This window comes from Triturus cristatus, chromosome 12, assembly GCF_964204655.1.
Source record: "Triturus cristatus chromosome 12, aTriCri1.1, whole genome shotgun sequence".
Lineage (NCBI taxonomy): Eukaryota > Metazoa > Chordata > Amphibia > Caudata > Salamandridae > Triturus > Triturus cristatus.
Genome location: NC_140595.1, coordinates 81,849,479 through 81,868,788, shown reverse-complemented (window position 1 = coordinate 81,868,788; position 19,310 = coordinate 81,849,479). Strand labels below are relative to the sequence as shown.

Genomic DNA, 19,310 nt, shown 5'->3' with positions numbered 1-19,310 from the left:
TGCTTCCATTGGTTCCTGGAACCTGTCATGGACACCTTCTTAACTCCAGCGACCATCAAGGCGGTGCCGGCTCGCATCCTTAAGAAATATAAGCCGGCTACCTCTGATTCGGTCTTTGTGAAGATGGACCCTCCTGCAGACTCGGTAATAGTAGCGGCGGCAAGGAAGACTCACGCAGTATCGTCATCCTCTTCTGTCTCACCAGATAAAGAGAGCAGAGCTCAGGACTCATGGGGTCACAAAGCCTGCACGTCGGCGGCTGCATCCCTTAAGGTCTCCAGCGCAGCTGCGCTGCTCGGCCGTTATGACAGAGCTCTCTGGGACTCTTTGGAGCGGTTCAAATCCAAGCTCCCAAAGGAGGACCAAAAGGATTTCGAGGAGATAGTCACTGAGGGGTCCTTGGTGGCTAATCAGACGATTAGCACGGCGGCGGATGGAGCGGTGCTATCAGCGCATTCTTACGGGCATGGAGTATGCGCCAGGAAATCGTCCTGGTTGAGACTAACAGGGCTGAAACCAGATGCGCAGCAGAGAATCTTGAACCTTCCATTCTCTGGCTCTTCTCTCTTCGGCACGCATGCGGATGAGGAGATGGGTCGCATGAAGACCGAGTTGGACACCCTCAAGGCGGTTGGGTTGGAGAAAAAGAAGGAGTTCAGACGCCGCTACAGACCCAACCAGCACAAGGGGCCTCAACAGAGGGTTCAAACCCCTCAGTGGTCCCAGAATAAGGCCCAAGGAAAGTCACAGTATCGGGGAGGAAAGTCCAACAGAGGTAGAGGGGGCCACCAACAGCAGTCCTCAACCACGGCGAGAGCAGGAGGGAAGTCCTGAGCAGTGGCTTCCTCTGCTGCAGTTACCCACTCCAGTGGGAGGAAGTGCTTCACAACATCTGGCAGAGTGGGACAGCATCACAAAAGATCGCTGGGTGCTGAATATACTGCGCAATGGATATGCGCTTCATTTCCGTGCGCTTCCAAAGGACATACCACAAAAAAAGTCCAGTTTTCACCAGTTACAGCTGCTTCGAAAGGAGGTGAGGGCCCTTCTTCAAAAGCAGGCTATCGAAAAGGTGTATCTGTACCCGCCGAGCAACAGCGGCACACGAGCTTCACAGACTCTGCGTGGCCGAGGATGCGTTACCCACAGACCTCATGAGTCGGGCAGCCAGAGTCGGGCCAGCCTACCACCCCCCACAGCAGCTGCAGGCTTCAAGCCCTTATAGTTTGTCTCTTTATCATCATGGGCACCCAGTGGGTGGCAGCATCCACCATCACATGCACCACTGGTGGACCAATGGGTTTTGCAGATTATCCGGGGGGCCTACTCCCTCCCCTTTGAGATTTCCTCTCCACCCATGCCACATGCTTGCGACAGGTTGACGAAGGCCCATCTTTCTTTGTGTTGCCAGGAATTGACAGCTCTGATGGCCAAGGGTGCCATCGAGAGGGTGCAGACACAAGAGGTAGGTCGTGGTTGTTATTCCTGCTACTTTCTGGTGCCCAAGAAGGACAGCGGCCTTTGTGCTATATTCTACCTGTGCCTTTTACATTTCTTCCTCAAGAAGGAGAAATCAAAATGCTCATTCAGGTCTTGTCTGCCCTAGACCCAGGAGACTGGATCGTGGAGTTGGACTTGCATTTCCACATTCTCATCCTGCCTGACCACAAGCACTTTGTTAGCTGTGCTCCCTTTTGGCCTTACCAGGTCCCCTTGGATGTTCACCTAGGTGCTGGCACTCCTCTACGGAGATGACGACAGGCTGTTGAAGGCAGGCTCGCCCCAGGCTGTCGTCTCCTACCTCCATGCTAGGTCGGACCTTCTTCATTTGCTGGGTGTGGACTAACCACATGCTGAAGTCACACCTGACTCCCTTCCATATGAGCTGTTCTGGACATAGGGCAGTTTCGAACTTATCCTCTCGAACGGCGAGTCAAGGACATTCAAGCTATGATACAGATGTTTCAGCTTCTAACCGGATTTTGGTGAGACTGACTGAGGCTGCTGGGCCTCATCTCCTCCTGCTTGTACCACATGCTCACTGGCATATGCGGGCTCTACAGTGGGACCTGAAGTTCCTGTGGGCGCAGCATCAGGGAAATCACTTCCGAATACAGTTCAGATCTAGGAGGGAACTGCGCAAGATCTGCAGTGGTGGTTAACGAACTGCAATTGGGTCATCAGCAAACACCTCTTCCTTCCCCAGCCAAATCTGACAGTAGTGACAAATGCATCACTCCTGGGATGGGGCGATCAGAGGTCTCTGGCAGAATCCAGACTCCACATCAACCTTCTGGAGCTCTGAGCAATCCGGCTGGCATTAAAAGCCTTTGTACCTTCCATCAAGGGAAGGCTAGTGCAGGTGTTCACCACCATACGGTACTGCAACAAGGAGGGTGGGGTCGTGGACCCTTTGTCAAGAGGCCCTGAGTCTGGGTATTTCCCAGATGGTTCAACACCTGGTGGGCTCTCTGAAAACTAGGGCAAACAAACTCAGCGGAAGATGCCAAGCGGATCACAAATATCATTTCCGTCCGGAGGTGGGGCAAGGTATCTTTTAGCAGTGGGTAGAACCTTAGTTAGATCTATCCTCCCCTGACGAGAACGTGCAATGTCAGCAGTTCGTTCACTGGAGTTTTCAAGGCAGCTCTCGCTCAGAGACGCTTTTCATCTTGAGTGGAGATCAGGACCGACTGACCCAAGTCATCCTTGTGGCTTCAGGCTAAGCTTGGAGAGTTTGGTATACCCAGCTCTTAAGCATTTCCATTGGTCCTCCGATCAGGCTGCTCCTTCGGTAGTATCTTCTTTCGTAGCAGGAGGGGAGGATTCTCCACCCGAACCCGTCAATCCTCTGCCTTCTTGCGTGGAGATTGAGCGGCAACGGTTCTCAGCTTTTGACCTTCCGCCTAAAGTTTGCGATGTTATCCTGGCAGCCAGGTGTCCCTCCACCAAGACAGTGTATGTTTGCCTTTAGGGCAAGTTTGTGGCATGGTGTGCAGCAAAGTACGTTGACTCCCTTTCTTAGGTTCTTCTCTTTATTCTCTCCCTTACCCAGCAGGGCTCTGCTCTAGGCACTTTAAATGGTTATCTTCTGCTATTTCGATTTTTTTTGCAGCTACCTGACTAGCCATCCCTTTCCATATTCCCTACTGTATATAGGTTCTTGAAAGGTTTTCAACATGTTTCCAACTTCTTCTTTTACAATGCCTCAGTGGGATCTTAATCTCGTCCTGACATTCCAGGTGTGGTCTCCCTTTAAGCCCTTGCAGGCTCCCTTACCAAGACTGCCTTCCTGGTGGCAATAACATCTGCCTGGTGGGTCAGTGAGCTTCAGCCTTTGTCATCCAAGCCTCCACACCTAAACATCAACCCATACAAGCTAGTCCTGCAAACTAGGGCTTTCCTTCTACTGAAAGTTGTCTCTCCCTTTCATGTAGGCCAATCCATCACTCTGACTATTTTTTATGCTCTGCCACATCCCTGTAATGAAGAGGAGCAACTTTACCGTCTGGACCCAAAAAGGACATCTGTCAGGTGGCAACGTGGGCTACTTTGCACACATTCACGAAAAACACTAGTGCCTGTACAGTCAGGGTATGTCAGGATGGGCACTTTGCCCGTTCGGTCTTGCTGGTCTTTTTGGTGTGAAATTGTTTGCAGACTCACCTCGGGAGAGGTATTGCTTGGGTATCTATTGTAAGGTAAGGAACCTATGGCTAGAAGTCTTTATCAGTTGAACAAGTTATCTTCTGGAACGCCTTATCTGATGTGGACTCTTATCTATTCCCATAGTCCTTACCAGCCCAACCATTCTCCCCGCGGGCACATACATTTCTATGGTCAGGGCTTTCTTTCCCATTTCAGGGCCCTAGTTTTCCACACCAGTCGTCATTGTTTTTCATGGCTCTGCTCTCCTGGCATGGAAAGTCACGAAAAGTATCTAACGTCAGTGCACCTGGGTGGCACCTACGTAGGCACCGCACAAGTCACATCCAGCACGGACGACGCCACGCGGAGCCAATCGGCGCTACCTACCAGCACACAGGGGTACTGCTCACAAATATTTTCTGGATCGACTCTGATGCCTGGGAATAATTCTGTGGTAAGGAATCTGTCTAGATAGCCTCTAGCAGATAAGGTATTCTAAAGCCTCAGGCGCCGAAAGGGTGCATGGCATGGGCTGAAACAAAGGGACTGTTTGCCTATTAGCCCCAGCCCTGTGTGCTCGATGTACCTGTCCTAAAGCGGTATGGGGTGTGATCTACCTGCTGTTGCGCCAAGGGTCGTCGAGGGAGGCATCGTTTGTGCCAGTACCGCAACGTCTTTTTACTGCAGTAGGTAAGGAACGCGGAGCAGGCCATGTCATGCTCAGTGGATAGACAGGGGTTACAAACCTGATGAAGGTCTGACCAGGGATACTTTGTACAACAATGTGGATGGTTTTGGAATGGAGTCCTTTCCATCACGTTGACACTGTTTTCAGGGAAACCACGATGGTGTAGGCTCGAGAGGAGCAAGGGCCCGAAAGGCACATCAAGTAGAACCCAGTTGCTGAGGCTAAAGGTCACAAAGACATCGAAAGGTACTGCAAGATCCAATTGTTTTCAGCAATGGGAAAGGAGAATCCTAAAGTGCTCTAAGACTCACCGCTTGGCCTCAACCTGGACCTCGAACTTGGTGGCTACCCGGCTTAATCTGACAGCGGAGAAAAAACAATCTAATGATGGAGCTGATAACCATGCCTCGTGAGTTGAAAAACAGGTTGCACACGTTTGAGCCCAACACTAGATGGCAGAAGGATGCACAGCATGTTTATCTACAGCTACACTTGCCACAAATGTAATGTTTTATTTTTCTGAGGGAGAAGTCTTGGTGGATGATCCATGTAGTCCTTTGGTGGTGCTTAAAGTGGGCAAAATTCCATTCACAGTTTTGCAGGTAAGGATACCTGGAGCTAGGATAAATTTGTTTTAATTAAAGTGGAGAATCCTCTGCATCATACTAGACACCACGCTCACATAGAACCACCAAAATCTTCATCCTGCTTCCACACGCTCCATTCAGATGGATCCCCACAGAATCTAGAAAGACTGTCACCCATGCACTCATCACCAACAGACTTAACTACGGCAATGCACTCTACGCCGGCGTCACCCTAGAAACAGCTCCGGAAACTACAGAAAGTCAAAAACGCCGAAGCCAGACTGGTTTTCCGCATCCACGCCGCAGCGACATAACACAACAACTCCACTGGCTCCCAATCAACAAAAGAATCACATTCAAGCTCCTCACACATGCCTACAAAGCTCTCCACGACGCAGGACCAGCATATCTGAACCACCACCTCACATTCCACATACATGCCAGACAACATCGCTCCGCCCAACTTGGCCTGGCCTCCGTCCCACGGATCCACAAGACGAGAACCGTAGGAAGATCCTTCTCCTACATCGCTGCCAAGACCTGGAACACCCTGCCCGTCCACCTCAGGCAATCCCTGTAGATAACCCAATTCAGGAAGGACCTCAAAACCTGGCTCTTCGACAACCTCCACGCCCAGACAGACAAGCAGCGCCTGAGACCGTCACAGGTTAGTAGCCATGGTATATAAAATCGTGTGATTGACTGAACCCTTCTGGTAGAGAAACGGAACTAAAATTGCAGCCGGGAGTAAAGGCTTGAAATTCCACTGATTCAAGGTTCTTGTGTTGTTGAATCTAAGCTGAGCAACTGAGAGGAACTGCTTGTCAACAAAAGTGAAATGATTACTACCAAACTTGAAATGCTGCTTTGATTCCCAGCTTAGCTTATTGTGACCCAGGAGCGCAATAGATTCCATTTTACTTAACAGAGATCAACTTGAGAGTTTTGGGAAAACTGTAACTGGCATCTGTAGATCTGGGGAGCTCCGAGACCTGATTTTTTTTGTTGTTGTTTTTTTTTGTTTAGGATGATGATGCTTTTTGATATTGACACTGACGTCCAGTATGGCTTTCGAAAGTGGCGCTCCACAACTGATCAATGCCTCAATCTTTACCATCTGGTGGCAAAGTATACTGTGGCCAGGGAGGGAACAATGTATCTGGCATTCATGGATCTCTCTGCGTCCTTCGACTATGTAAACAGAAGAAGGCTGTGGGAAATCCTGAGTGCCATGGGCGTGGATTCAGGTCTGATCCACGCTCTGCGTATGCTCCACCAAAACACCACGGCACGGGTCAGATATACAAATGAGGGTGACGTCCGAGGATTTTCAGTGTAAGGGTGGGGTGAGGCAAGGATGTATCCTGGCGCCCTTCCTGTTTACGCTTTATATTAATGGATTAGATAAGGCGCTCGGAGCCCTGGAGGCAGACTGTCCCTACATTGGGAGAAGAGGAATACCGGTCCTCCTATACGCAGATGACGCGGTCCTCCTGGCGCGCACTGGAAGGAGCTTGCAGGCCCTCATTGGGGGATTTGTTAGCTTCATGGCAGACCTTGATCTGGTCCCTAACCTCACAAAATCCTTTATCATGGAAGTGGGTAAAACCCCACACAAGAATTGTGTTTTTACCATAGGCACTCACAAATTGGAGAAGGTAAAACAATTTAACTACTTGGGTATGGTTTTTGACAAAGACTTCAACTTTAAACCCCTTGTAAGTCATAAATGTACCCAACAACTTGGTGTGGAGGGGTCAATCATGAACTATGCACGCAGATTGGGTCGTTGGTCACCCAACAAAATAGTACACTTATACAATCTCATCTGTTGTGCTAAAACCCTGTACGGAAGTGAGGTGTGGGGCTTTATAAATGATAGAAAAATTCAGCTGGAGGAAGATAAGTTCCTAAGGAGACTTTTGCAAGTCCCTCAAAGCATTCCCTCTTTTATAGTCCACGAAGAGCTGGTGTTAGACCTGTCAGCCCTTTGGGTGGTCCCTCCTCATCATTATTTATTTTGTCCCACTTTTGCCTCAAACCCTGTTAGAATTTTTCCTTTTTGGGAACCACCAGACTTTTTAGTGTTGATGCAGGGTCAGGGAGCCATTTTCCCTACCCCTGGAACTTCTGTCTGAGGGCCTGAGACACAAAATGGAGGCCACCTGTGACATCATCAGAACCCACTGGAGATTTCTAGAACCTTCTGCAACATTCTAGAACCCTGTGACAGAGGGAGTCAGTTTAGAATGTTGGGAGGCCATCTCAGAGTGGCAGTTGGCATCTGACTAGAGAGGAGAGAGGACCAGTTCAGAAGGAGGTCGGAGTAAGGCAGCAGGGGTGGAAACCAGTGCCTGGAGTGGGGTCCAGAAACCCACCCTTGATGCTAGTACTTACTGACCAAGCCCAGCCTAGAGCCCTGTGTGGGACCAAGACCAGAAAAACCATCTTAAGGACCTAAATATTGTGAAGAGGCCTTAAAGAAGAAGACCAGCAAGCTCCTGACCTGTTTAGCGGTGTCGTCCTGACGTCGAGAAGCCTGGAGACCTGAGGTGGAGAAGCGACGCTGACAGAAAGCAGACGTCGTACCCGGAGCCGTCAGAGGTCGAGAGAGGGCGCCGACGGAGGTCGTGGAGAGGCACCGGAGGTCGAGTAAGGAGTCACCTGAGATCGAGGTGAAGCGTGCCGGAGGTCAGGAGTGGAGATCGCACTCCGGAGTCGCCGGAGATCGAGGTGAAGCGCGCCGGAGGTCGGGAGTGGAGATCGCACTCCGGAGACGCCGGAATCTGAGGTGAAGCGCGCCGGAGGTCGGGAGTGGAGGTCGCACTCCGGAGACACCCGGAAGCGGGGAGACCGTGACCCTGCGACGCCGGAAGGCGACATCGAGCCGGAGCAGCCCAGCGACATCGAGCCGAGGCCGCCCAGCGACATCGAGCCGGAGCAGCCCAGCGACATCGAGCCGGAGCAGCCCAGCGACATCGAGCCGAGGCCGCCCAGCGACATCGAGCCGGAGCAGCCCAGCGACATCGAGCCGGAGCAGCCCAGCGACATCAAGCCGAGGCCGCCCAGCGACATCAATCCGGAACAGCCCAGCGACATCGATCCGAAGCCGCCCAGCGACACCGAACCGGAGCCGCCCAGCGACATCGAGCCGGAGCCGCCTCACGACATCGACACGGCGCCGAGCGGAGCCGATCATCGTGAAAAGGGCAGTAAGTGGTAGAAAGGGCATCTGAGGCCCTGTGGAGCCCTAAAAGACCATTCTAGGGGCTAGAGGGGTGTTAGAACCAGCCTGGGAGTGCCAGGGGTGAACTGAGACTGGTGCAGTGACCTCTGCGAGGGGTTGTGTATTTTGGGAGAGCCAGATCCTTAGGTTACCCTTATTCTACCTCAGTTCAGGCCCAGCCTTGACCAATCTAGGTGGGACACCCCCCATGTCATCCAAATGACCACAAGCTGTACTTGGGCATAGTAAAACCAAACTACCTCAGGAAAGTGATGTGAACTGTAATTGTCATTAATTGTGTTATTTAAGTTATTGAAGGTGCTTTATTTATTGACTGTATTTATTGTCTGACTGTATTTATTCCTGCATTGTATTTATTGTCTGACAGTATTTATTAGCCATTTGTATTTATTGCACCCCTATTTATTCCTTGCTTATTTATGACCTGATCCTATTTATTGAAACCCCACTGTGGTATTATTTATTTGACCTGCCCTTTTAAAGGAGAATCTTATGGTACTGTATTTATTTTATGAACCCTGCAACTAAGAGAAAATAAGATAAAGACAAACTACTTTCTTCCATAATTTTTACGGTGTAGTGTCGTTTTTGGAACGGATGAACGCATGGTTATTGTGAGGGTGTGACGTACGCTTAACACGGTGCCTGACCCCCAACCGCTCGAGCCAAGCTACCGTTGTGCTTGGAAACCTGGTGACTGCTGACCCGGTTACCCGGTTTCCAACATAAAATTGGTGTTCAGTGGTGGGATCGAGCTGTGCTTGCATCCACTCGACAATAACTGTGGGTAGTCCATAGGCCTACACCGGGAGTTTTCTCCAAGCGGACTTCCTAATTTTGAGTTTTGTTTTTTCCAAATTTACTTCTGGTGGTGGGAGGAGGTATTACAAAAGGTACCCCCCTGCATAGCTTCTGTAAGCAACTGTCTTCTATCCTGAGTGGGCAAAATGGAGTTTGTATTGGAAGATGTGGAAACTTACACTGTGGCCCAACTCAGAGAGTTTTGTGAGCGAGAGGGGGTGTTTTGTCCCCAAGGTGCAAAGAAGGGTGAGCTCCAGACCAGCTTAAGGGCTTGGTGGGAGGCACGACGAGAAAGTAAGGTTGAGAAGGAGGACAGGGATGGAGAGCCTGACAGCGAGGAGGCTGGTTTGTACCAACCTGAGGTGGGGAACCTAGTAGTGGGGCCCAGAACACTTTCAAGGAAGGGCAGCAGTGTCTCTAGCAACGGCTTATTAGAAGCAGAATTCATTGACCGGAGGGAGAAAAGACAGCTCACATGGGATTTGGCGAAGCTGGAGAAAGAAAAAGAGGAACGGAGGATGGCTCACGAGTTGAGGCTCAGGGAGATAGATCTTCAGATCCTACGGGTCAGGGCACACCCTGTTCCTAGTGGTGGCAGCGAAGAAAGAGAAATCACCAGGGAATCCAAACCCTATTTGCCAAAAGACATAGTAGCTAGCTATAGTGTGGGTGATGATATCGCCAGGTGGCTAGCAGCCTATGAGGTCTCGTTTTAAGAGTCCATGGGGTTCCAGAGAAATATTGGGGAGGGGGATTGTATAGATACATGCCTCCAGCTGGTAGGGATACATTATTGGCCCTGGAGCAGGATGAGCAGACCCACTACCCCACCATGAAAGTGGCGCTCGTGAGGAAGTTTGGACTAACACCCGAGAAGTATAGACAGAAGTTCCGGGGTAGCCACAAACTGGGCACACAGAATTGGGTGGATTTCCTGGACTATGCAAAGAAGGCATTAGAGGGTTGGATACAAGGCAGTGAGGTGAGGGACTATGAGGGGTTGTTTGATTTGATGTTGAAGGAACACCTGCTCGAAAAATGTTTCCCTGAACTGCGTCAACACCTGGTGGATAGCAAGCTGACCAATCCCCGGAAGCTTGCTGAGGAGGCGGACATTTGGGCTAGTACCCGGGTGTCCACAAGGGGGACTGGAGGGGACTCTCAAAAGACCGGACAGGGCGCCCCCCAGAAGAAAGAGGGAGGGGAAAAGAAAATGGAGTTCTCTAAAGGCCCCCAAAATAGTTCCCAAGGGAAGGGAACAGGATTCACCCCTAGGGCTAACCCACCCAGAAACCCTAATCCTGGCCAGAGTCAGCAGCCAAGGGTTGTCCATTGCTACGAGTGCGGTGGTGTCGGACACTATAAGGGAGATGTGAAGTGCCCGAAAAGACCACCCCCTCCCATCGGAGGAAAGGCCCCCGGAGTAGCTAGTGTAGTGCTCGGGGAGGAGATGCCCTTAGGTAAGGGAAGGGAGTGGGCGGGTGTCACTTTAGTGTCCCTGGGAGAACGGGAGATGGTTCCTAAGATCCAGGTGCCCGCAAATACCACAAAGTATGGGCAGTGGGTCACCATCAACGGCCAAAGAGGGGAGGCTCTGAGAGACACAGGAGCCAGTATGACTATGGTACGTAGCCAACTGGTGTCTCCAGAGCAGGTGACCCCATGTACTCCACCCTGCCGCGATGGCTGACGGCAGAATGGGCCACTATCCGGTGGCCAAGGTTCCATTTGAATGGGAAGGGGTTGCAGGGTCACTTCGAGTTGCCGTAAGCCCTGCCGTGCCAGTCGATTGTCTGCTGGGGAATGACATGGAGCATAATGCTTGGAAGGAGGTGGAATACCGGACTCATGCTGAGATGCTGGGTACACCTGACTGGGCCTGTGTCAGCACCAGGTCTGCGACTACCCGGAGGGGGAGTTCTTTTAGGCGGGAGCCTGTAACAAAGGCACCGCCGACTGCCAACCAAGGGAAGAACCGAGGGCAGGAGGAGCCTGCCTCGGCATCCGCGCCCCGTGTGACGGATAGGCCACCGGAGGTGGTGGACCAGGAGTCCGCGGAGGGGGATGTTACCAACCTGGAGAACCTACCCATCCCGGCCGAGTGGCACGTGGAGGGAGGGCCGACCAGGGAGGAATTCTGCAAGGGCCAGAGGGAGTGTCCTACCCTTGAGGGACTGAGGCGACAGGCCGAAGCCCAGGCAGCAGGTAACGTTGAGGGGAACTACCACATTTACTGGGAGGATGGCCTCCTCTACAGTGAACCCAAGGCACCCATGCACGGATCGTCACGGGCCTTGGTTGTCCCTCAACGTTATCGAGCCTTCCTTCTGGAATTGGCTCATGAAATCCCCTTGGCAGGACACCTGGGGCAAGACAAGACCTTTGCCCGGCTTGTCCCACACTTTTATTGGCCTCAGATGAAAGTGTCGTCCGACACCTACTGCCGGACGTGTGTGTCTTGTCAAGCCAGTGGGAAAACAGGGGTGAAGCTGAAAGCTCCCCTGGAACCACTTCCTGTCGTTAGCACCCCCTTTGAAAGGGTGGGCATCGACATTGTGGGTCCATTAGATCCGCCTACTACAGCTGGTCACAGGTTTATCCTGGTTCTGGTGGATCATGCCAAGCGGTACCCAGAGGCCATACCTCTGAGGACCATTACTGCACCTGTTGTGGCTAGGGCCCTGATGGGAATCTTTACCCGAGTGGGTTTTCCCAAGGAAGTTGTGTCCGACAGGGGGACCAACTTCATGTCAGCATACATGCGGGCCATGTGGAAGGAGTGTGGAGTGACCTACCGGTTCACCACTCCTTACCACCCCCAGACCAATGGTCTGATGGAGAGGTTCAATAAGACCTTGAAAGGCATGATCAGAAGTCTGCCTGAAAGCCTGCGGAGGAAATGGGACGTCCTCCTACCCTGTCTATTGTTTTCCTACAGGGAAGTGCCACAGAAGGGAGTGGGCTTCAGCCCCTTCGAGCTTTTGTATGGGCACCCTGTGCGTGGACCTCTCAGCCTGGTGAGAGACGGATGGGAAAGAACTCCCAGAAAGCTTCCCCAGGACGTGGTGAGCTACATGCTGGCCTTCCGGAGCCAAATGGCTAAGTTGTGGAAGCAAGCTTCTGACAACTTGGAAGCCAGCCAAGCAGTGATGAAGGCGTGGTATGACCACAATGCTCACCCGGTGGAGTTGGAGCCTGGGCAGAAGGTGTGGGTGATCGAACCAGGAGAGCTTAGCGCCCTCCAGGATCGCTGGTCAGTACCCTTTGAGGTGTTGGAGAAGAAGGGTAAGGCTACCTACTTGGTGGACCTGAAGACCCCTCGTCAGCCCCTACGGGTGCTGCATGCCAACCGCCTCAAACCCCACCATGAGAGGCCCGAAGTCCTATTGTTAATGGTGACTGACGGAGCAGAGGACGTGGAAAGCGAGCCTCTCCCCGACTTATTTGCGTCTCAAGAAAAGGATGGGTTGGTGGAGGGAGTGATTCTCTCCCCGTCCCTAACTCCTGAACAGCAGGAGGACTGCCGCCAGGTCCTGGGGCAGTACTCTTCGTTGTTCTCCCTTGTTCCGGGTAGGACTCACCTGTGCGTCCATGACGTGGACACAGGAGACAGCCCACCTGTGAAGTCAAAGATCTACCAGATGACAGACAAGGTGAAGGCCAGCATTCACAGTGAAGTCACTAAGATGCTGGAGCTAGGAGAGATTGAACCTTCTAGCAGCCCCTGGTCCAGTCCGGTGGTACTAGTACCAAAAGCTGCACCACCGGGTGCCCAACCGGAACTGAGGTTCTGTGTGGACTACCGGGGACTGAACTCAGTAACCAAAACTGATGCTCATCCGATCCCGAGGGCGGATGAACTGATTGACCGGCTGGGAGCTGCCCAATATTTGAGTACCTTTGACCTTACATCCGGGTACTGGCAGATCTCTCTGACTGATGGAGCGAAGGAAAGGTCAGCCTTCTCCACGCCCAAGGGCCACTACCAGTTCTGCGTGATGCCCTTTGGGCTCAAGAACGCACCTGCCACGTTTCAGCGTCTGGTGAACCAGATCCTCACCGGAATGGAGAGTTTCTCTGCTGCTTATCTGGACGACATTGCCGTTTTCAGTAACAGCTGGGAGGATCACTTGCGTCACCTGCAAACTGTTCTCCAGGCCCTGAAGCAAGCTGGTTTAACGATCAAGGCCAGTAAATGCCAGATCGGGCAGGGGTCGGTAGTGTACCTTGGAAACTTGGTGGGTAGGGGAGCGGTGCAGCCCCTCCAGGCGAAAATCGAGGCAATCATGGCCTGGGAACCCCCCAAGACTCAGACTGAGGTCCGAGCTTTTCTGGGCCTCACGGGATACTACCGCCGCTTCGTGAAGGGGTATGGGACCATTGTGGCCCCCCTCACGGAGCTTACGTCCAAGAAACAACCTCGACGGGTAGTCTGGACGGAGGCTTGCCAGCAGGCCTTTGTGAAACTGAAGCAAGCCATGTGCGAGGCCCCGGTCTTAAGGGCCCCAGACTTTTCCAAGGAGTTCATTGTCCAGACGGATGCATCGGAACATGGCATTGGGGCAGTGTTATCGCAACTCAATGAAGAGGGTCTGGATCAACCCGTGGTCTTCCTATCCCGGAGACTACTTCCCAGAGAACAGAAGTGGAGTGCAATAGAGTGTGAAGCCTTTGCAGTGGTATGGGCTCTGAAGAAGTTGCGGCCATACCTGTTTGGCTCGCACTTCCTAGTTCAGACCGACCACAGACCCCTTCGTTGGCTGATGCAGATGAAGGGGGAGAATCCCAAGTTGCTAAGGTGGTCTATCTCCCTACAGGGAATGGACTTTCAGGTGGAACATCGGCCTGGAGTAGACCACGCCAATGCAGATGGTCTCTCAAGGTATTTCCGCCTTAGTGATGAGAACTCCTAAGGGGTTGGGTAGCTCTCCCCACTTTCAGCTGGGGGGGGGGACGCGTGTTAGACCTGTCAGCCCTTTGGGTGGTCCCTCCTCATCATTATTTATTTTGTCCCACTTTTGCCTCAAACCCTGTTAGAATTTTTCCTTTTTGGGAACCACCAGACTTTTTAGTGTTGATGCAGGGTCAGGGAGCCATTTTCCCTACCCCTGGAACTTCTGTCTGAGGGCCTGAGACACAAAATGGAGGCCACCTGTGACATCATCAGAACCCCCTGGAGATTTCTAGAACCTTCTGCAACATTCTAGAACCCTGTGACAGAGGGAGTCAGTTTAGAATGTTGGGAGGCCATCTCAGAGTGGCAGTTGGCATCTGACTAGAGAGGAGAGAGGACCAGTTCAGAAGGAGGTCGGAGTAAGGCAGCAGGGGTGGAAACCAGTGCCTGGAGTGGGGTCCAGAAACCCACCCTTGATGCTAGTCCCTACTGACCAAGCCCAGCCTAGAGCCCTGTGTGAGACCAAGACCAGAAAAACCATCTTAAGGACCTAAATATTGTGAAGAGGCCTTAAAGAAGGAGACCAGCAAGCTCCTGACCTGTTTAGCGGTGTCGTCCTGACGTCGAGAAGCCTGGAGACCTGAGGCCTGAGGTGGAGAAGCGACGCTGACAGAAAGCAGACGTCGTACCCGGAGCCGTCAGAGGTCGAGAGAGGGCGCCGACGGAGGTCGTGGAGAGGCACCGGAGGTCGAGTAAGGAGTCACCTGAGATCGAGGTGAAGCGCGCCGGAGGTCGGGAGTGGAGATCGCACTCCGGAGTCGCCGGAGATCGAGGTGAAGCGCGCCGGAGGTCGGGAGTGGAGATCGCACTCCGGAGACGCCGGAATCTGAGGTGAAGCGCGCCGGAGGTCGGGAGTGGAGGTCGCACTCCGGAGACACCCGGAAGCGGGGAGACCGTGACCCTGCGACGCCGGAAGGCGACATCGAGCCGGAGCAGCCCAGCGACATTGAGCCGAGGCCGCCCAGCGACATCGAGCCGGAGCAGCCCAGCGACATCGAGCCGAGGCCGCCCAGCGACATCGATCCGGAACAGCCCAGCGACATCGATCCGAAGCCGCCCAGCGACACCGAACCGGAGCCGCCCAGCGACATCGAGCCGGAGCCGCCTCATGACATCGACACGGCGCCGAGCGGAGCCGATCATCGTGAAAAGGGCAGTAAGTGGTAGAAAGGGCATCTGAGGCCCTGTGGAGCCCTAAAAGACCATTCTAGGGGCTAGAGGGGTGTTAGAACCAGCCTGGGAGTGCCAGGGGTGAACTGAGACTGGTGCAGTGACCTCTGCGAGGGGTTGTGTATTTTGGGAGAGCCAGATCCTTAGGTTACCCTTATTCTACCTCAGTTCAGGCCCAGCCTTGACCAATCTAGGTGGGACACCCCCCATGTCATCCAAATGACCACAAGCTGTACTTGGGCATAGTAAAACCAAACTACCTCAGGAAAGTGATGTGAACTGTAATTGTCATTAATTGTGTTATTTAAGTTATTGAAGGTGCTTTATTTATTGACTGTATTTATTGTCTGACTGTATTTATTCCTGCATTGTATTTATTGTCTGACAGTATTTATTAGCCATTTGTATTTATTGCACCCCTATTTATTCCTTGCTTATTTATGACGTGATCCTATTTATTGAAACCCCACTGTGGTATTATTTATTTGACCTGCCCTTTTAAAGGAGAATCTTATGGTACTGTATTTATTTTATGAACCCTGCAACTAAGAGAAAATAAGATAAAGACAAACTACTTTCTTCCATAATTTTTACGGTGTAGTGTCGTTTTTGGAACGGATGAACGCATGGTTATTGTGAGGGTGTGACGTACGCTTAACACGGTGCCTGACCCCCAACCGCTCGAGCCAAGCTACCGTTGTGCTTGGAAACCTGGTGACTGCTGACCCGGTTGCCCGGTTTCCAACAGCTGGGGATTTCTTATATTAGCGAAAGGGCATGCCTCAAACCCGTCATTTGTTGGATTAAAATCTGGACAAACCCTGAGGCAAGCCTTAGCAGACAAATCTTGGAGGACTGTATGAATAGGGATAAGGGGATGCAAATACCCTGGCTCAAATACGTAAAGGATACATTAACTAGTTTGGGCCATGCTAATCTTTTTGATAATCCTTCTACAATAGTTAATAGAGATAAGGGTGTCATAAAGGCAGACTTCTCACGCCACTCAGCTAGTGTTAGAGAGGTAAGGGAAGGGCGGAAATGTACTGTAAAAGAACACCAGCTTTTAAAAACCTGTGTGGGTATGGAATTTTACCTGTCCAATATACATAACAGACAGGATAGATTCCTGATAACAAGATTCAGATTAAATCTCTTGCACCACATTTTATCAGTTCCAGCTGGTTACGTGAGTGATGTTAGTAAAAAAGGGTGTTGCGGCTGCGATCAACGATCTCCGCAAGACACCATGCATTTTGTTCTTATATGTCCTTTTTATGCTCTCCCAAGAAAGCGGTTTCTAAAAAAACATCTTGAAACGCTCGAAAATCAGACAGGCTAAAGTGGCCCTCTTATTTCTTAAACTCTCCGCTGACCCATTTGTATTATTTAGCACTGTGCACTTTCTGCGATTGGCAGTTAGACTAAGAAATACTAGAGGTGAGAACTAACTTGTAGGATTGCTCCCTTGTTTATATGATTTTAAAAGCTTCCGCCAGACATAGCCATTATCAAATGTTACGAGTAGATTATAGATAATGAATTATAGCCTTTGATTGTCCTGTTTTTTTAATGACCTCGTATTTTGGGGTTTTTTAATGTACTGTTGATTTTTAGGGTTATTCTGTATATTTGATCGTGATTTTTAAACAAAGGAATGTCAATTTTAAGATGTGTATCTTTTATGGTTATTTTCAAATACCCGAATAAAGATATTTGAATTGAATTGATATTGAGGGTGTCAATTTCTCATCTTATCGTAATTCGTCTCCCACTCCCATATTTTATCAGTTCCTTTCGGACTAGGAGGCTTACATTTGTAATCTGACATTCTCCCAGTTGGAAATTGATAATTTTTTGTAAATTGGACAGCTAGCTCTTTTATGATTTTAATGTATAAACGTTTTATTAGGATATCGGATGAAAAAAAGTCTTTACATATGTAGGCTTCCTTGTGATTTGGTATTCAAGGTTCATTCTGAGCAAAGTTGTGTGTGCATGCTGCCTTCTTCCTTCATTTCCTAAAGAGTTGTACAGTAAGCTTTTCGCTCTTGGCTGCGCTTGGTCTTGCTCTGCTTTTGGCTGCAAAGTAGTGTATACTGTGCATAAAATGATCTAATAATAGAACCATGTTCTCATTGCATGTTCCTCTTTAAACAGCCTGCATCCCGAAATGTCTTCAACTTGTTACTTAAAAAAGGAATTTAAACTTATCCCTTTGTCCCTCAGATTTCCGTGAGGAAACGGAAGCATTCATCTGAAGATTCATGCAGCGAGGAGCCCGACAGCACCACTCCCCCTTCGAAGAACCACAAGACGGAGAGTGCTTCGAAGAGTCCCAAGTCAGATGGTGCTTCGAAGAGTCCCAAGTCAGATGGTGCCTCCAAGAATTCCAAGGCAGACAGTGCTTCCAAGAATCTGAAGCCAGACAAGAAATCGTCCTACCGATGCCGGAAGTGTGGTTATGTCACCCATGACTCTGACGACTTCCAGGAGCATATCCCTCAGCACAGGACGGACGAGAGCTCGCACCAGTGCTTGGAGTGTGGTCTGTGCTTTACCTCCCAGGGTTCTCTGAACCGCCATCGCTTCATCACTCACAAGATGAAGGGTTCTGGGAAAAAGGAAGAACGGGAGCCACGGACAGGGCAGACGGGAGACCCCTCATCACCAGTCGATGGCAAGCTCACCTGCAAAGTATGCAATAAGAGTTTTGATAACCAGCTCAACCTGAAGACTCATTTCAGGACACATGGGATGGCATTCATCAAACAGCGGCAGACAGTTGGTACAGAGAGTTAGAGCAAACTGGCCCTACAGAGTCCCCTTGTAAATATGTACATATATATACATATATATATATATTTTTCAGCACAGAATTTTTAGAGACCTAGGTCAGGTTCACTTATGAATGTTCATGTCCTTGAAGAACGATTATCATGAAAATTGTATCAAATTGTGCATCCCATCCAACATTCTAAGTCCTCATTGATTGATCCATGACTTTTCTATGTGCAGGAAACTCTTGATGAGCCATCCAGGCGCAGTGTGATGCACGTGTTTGTGAATTCTTTTTTACTTCTAAGACCCAAACCCCGTATCACTTTCTGGTTGCTGATGCGCTGCTGTTGCTTTTGGATGTGGTGAAGATGGGGGAAGGCCAGGCTTTAATTTTGTTAGGCCCTGTATCCAGCCTTCCCTCAGAAGTACAAGACAAGATGTTATGGCTTCAGCTCATCAGGGACTGTTCTGGAAACTTGTGCTTCAACTTCGTGCATGTTAAAGGTTCTGTATGAAACTGCAGCCATACTGCCCATAGTTTCAGAATTTCTTCTTGACCCAGTTCATCCTCCATTCGGTATACTTCAGTTTTGTATATTTTTTCGGTTTATACTCACTGAGAATAAAAGGTAAATCCACAGCATTATTGCCCACCTATTCCCTGTTTAATTGGGCTCTTCTTCAGAGGTCCTTATGTCCCAAAAGCTCCTCAGATGTCCCAGCAGTACTGGTGACCTCTTTCCTTTGTACAATATCGTCTAGCTAAACTGGAATCAGAAGACCCAAGTTTTATTCCCATCTTCTCCACATTCCTTATCCTAGACAAAACACTTCACTTGATGTCCAATTTGACAAAAATTGCATATTTTACAGATTATCTAAATGCTTATAGTAAGCATCCAAATAACTGGACATATTTCTAATTTGTCATTGAATTGATTTAACTGAACATGAATTCCTTTATACCTCGTATGGTGAAGTCTACAGGGCAGCTCAGCAGAAAAAGCTTTTCTTAAATGGTAATTGGAATTTTTTGATGTTACATAAGGGATGAATTGTTGTTACATTTAGGTCAATCTAAGCATGCACCTAAAAAGTTTCCACTTTTTCTCTGGCATTGATGTCTTGTTCCTCTGGAGGTACTGACTTAATACGCTGCAAGATTATGGGCACCTGTATTAAAAATGTGTCATGGAGTTCTGTTCAACAGAAAAAAAACTTCTGAAATGTGAAATTAGATTGCATTCCCCTTTCAAAGATTAGGACTGATTCTTAACTGTTTATGTCCAGCATGGTGTCCTTTCAAGGGAGAATTTTGTGTGAGGAGTGTGTGATGAGTGGTTAAACTGTCACACACTTCCCACATAAGAGCAAAAACATGCCCATATACTTTTAAAGGTTTGCTAAAGGAAATTTAGTGATAAAAATGTTCTT

At 50.1% G+C, this 19,310-nt stretch overlaps 1 protein-coding gene across 3 annotated transcripts in view; it reads left to right on the top strand.

Annotated features, from left to right (window-relative positions):
- Positions 1–19,061, top strand: part of ZNF687 (zinc finger protein 687) — a 238,211-nt gene extending 219,150 nt beyond the window's left edge. For 2 of the 3 annotated variants that reach the window (XM_085639363.1, XM_085639364.1), the window contains exon 9: positions 17,325–18,045. In XM_085639363.1, the coding sequence (XP_085495489.1) occupies positions 17,325–17,897 (573 nt within the window). In that variant the 3' untranslated portion in view covers positions 17,898–18,045. Of the gene's footprint in view, positions 1–17,324 lie in introns of all 3 variants that reach the window. The other variant, XM_085639362.1, reaches the window with a different exon arrangement.
- The last annotated feature ends 249 nt before the right edge of the window (positions 19,062–19,310 follow it).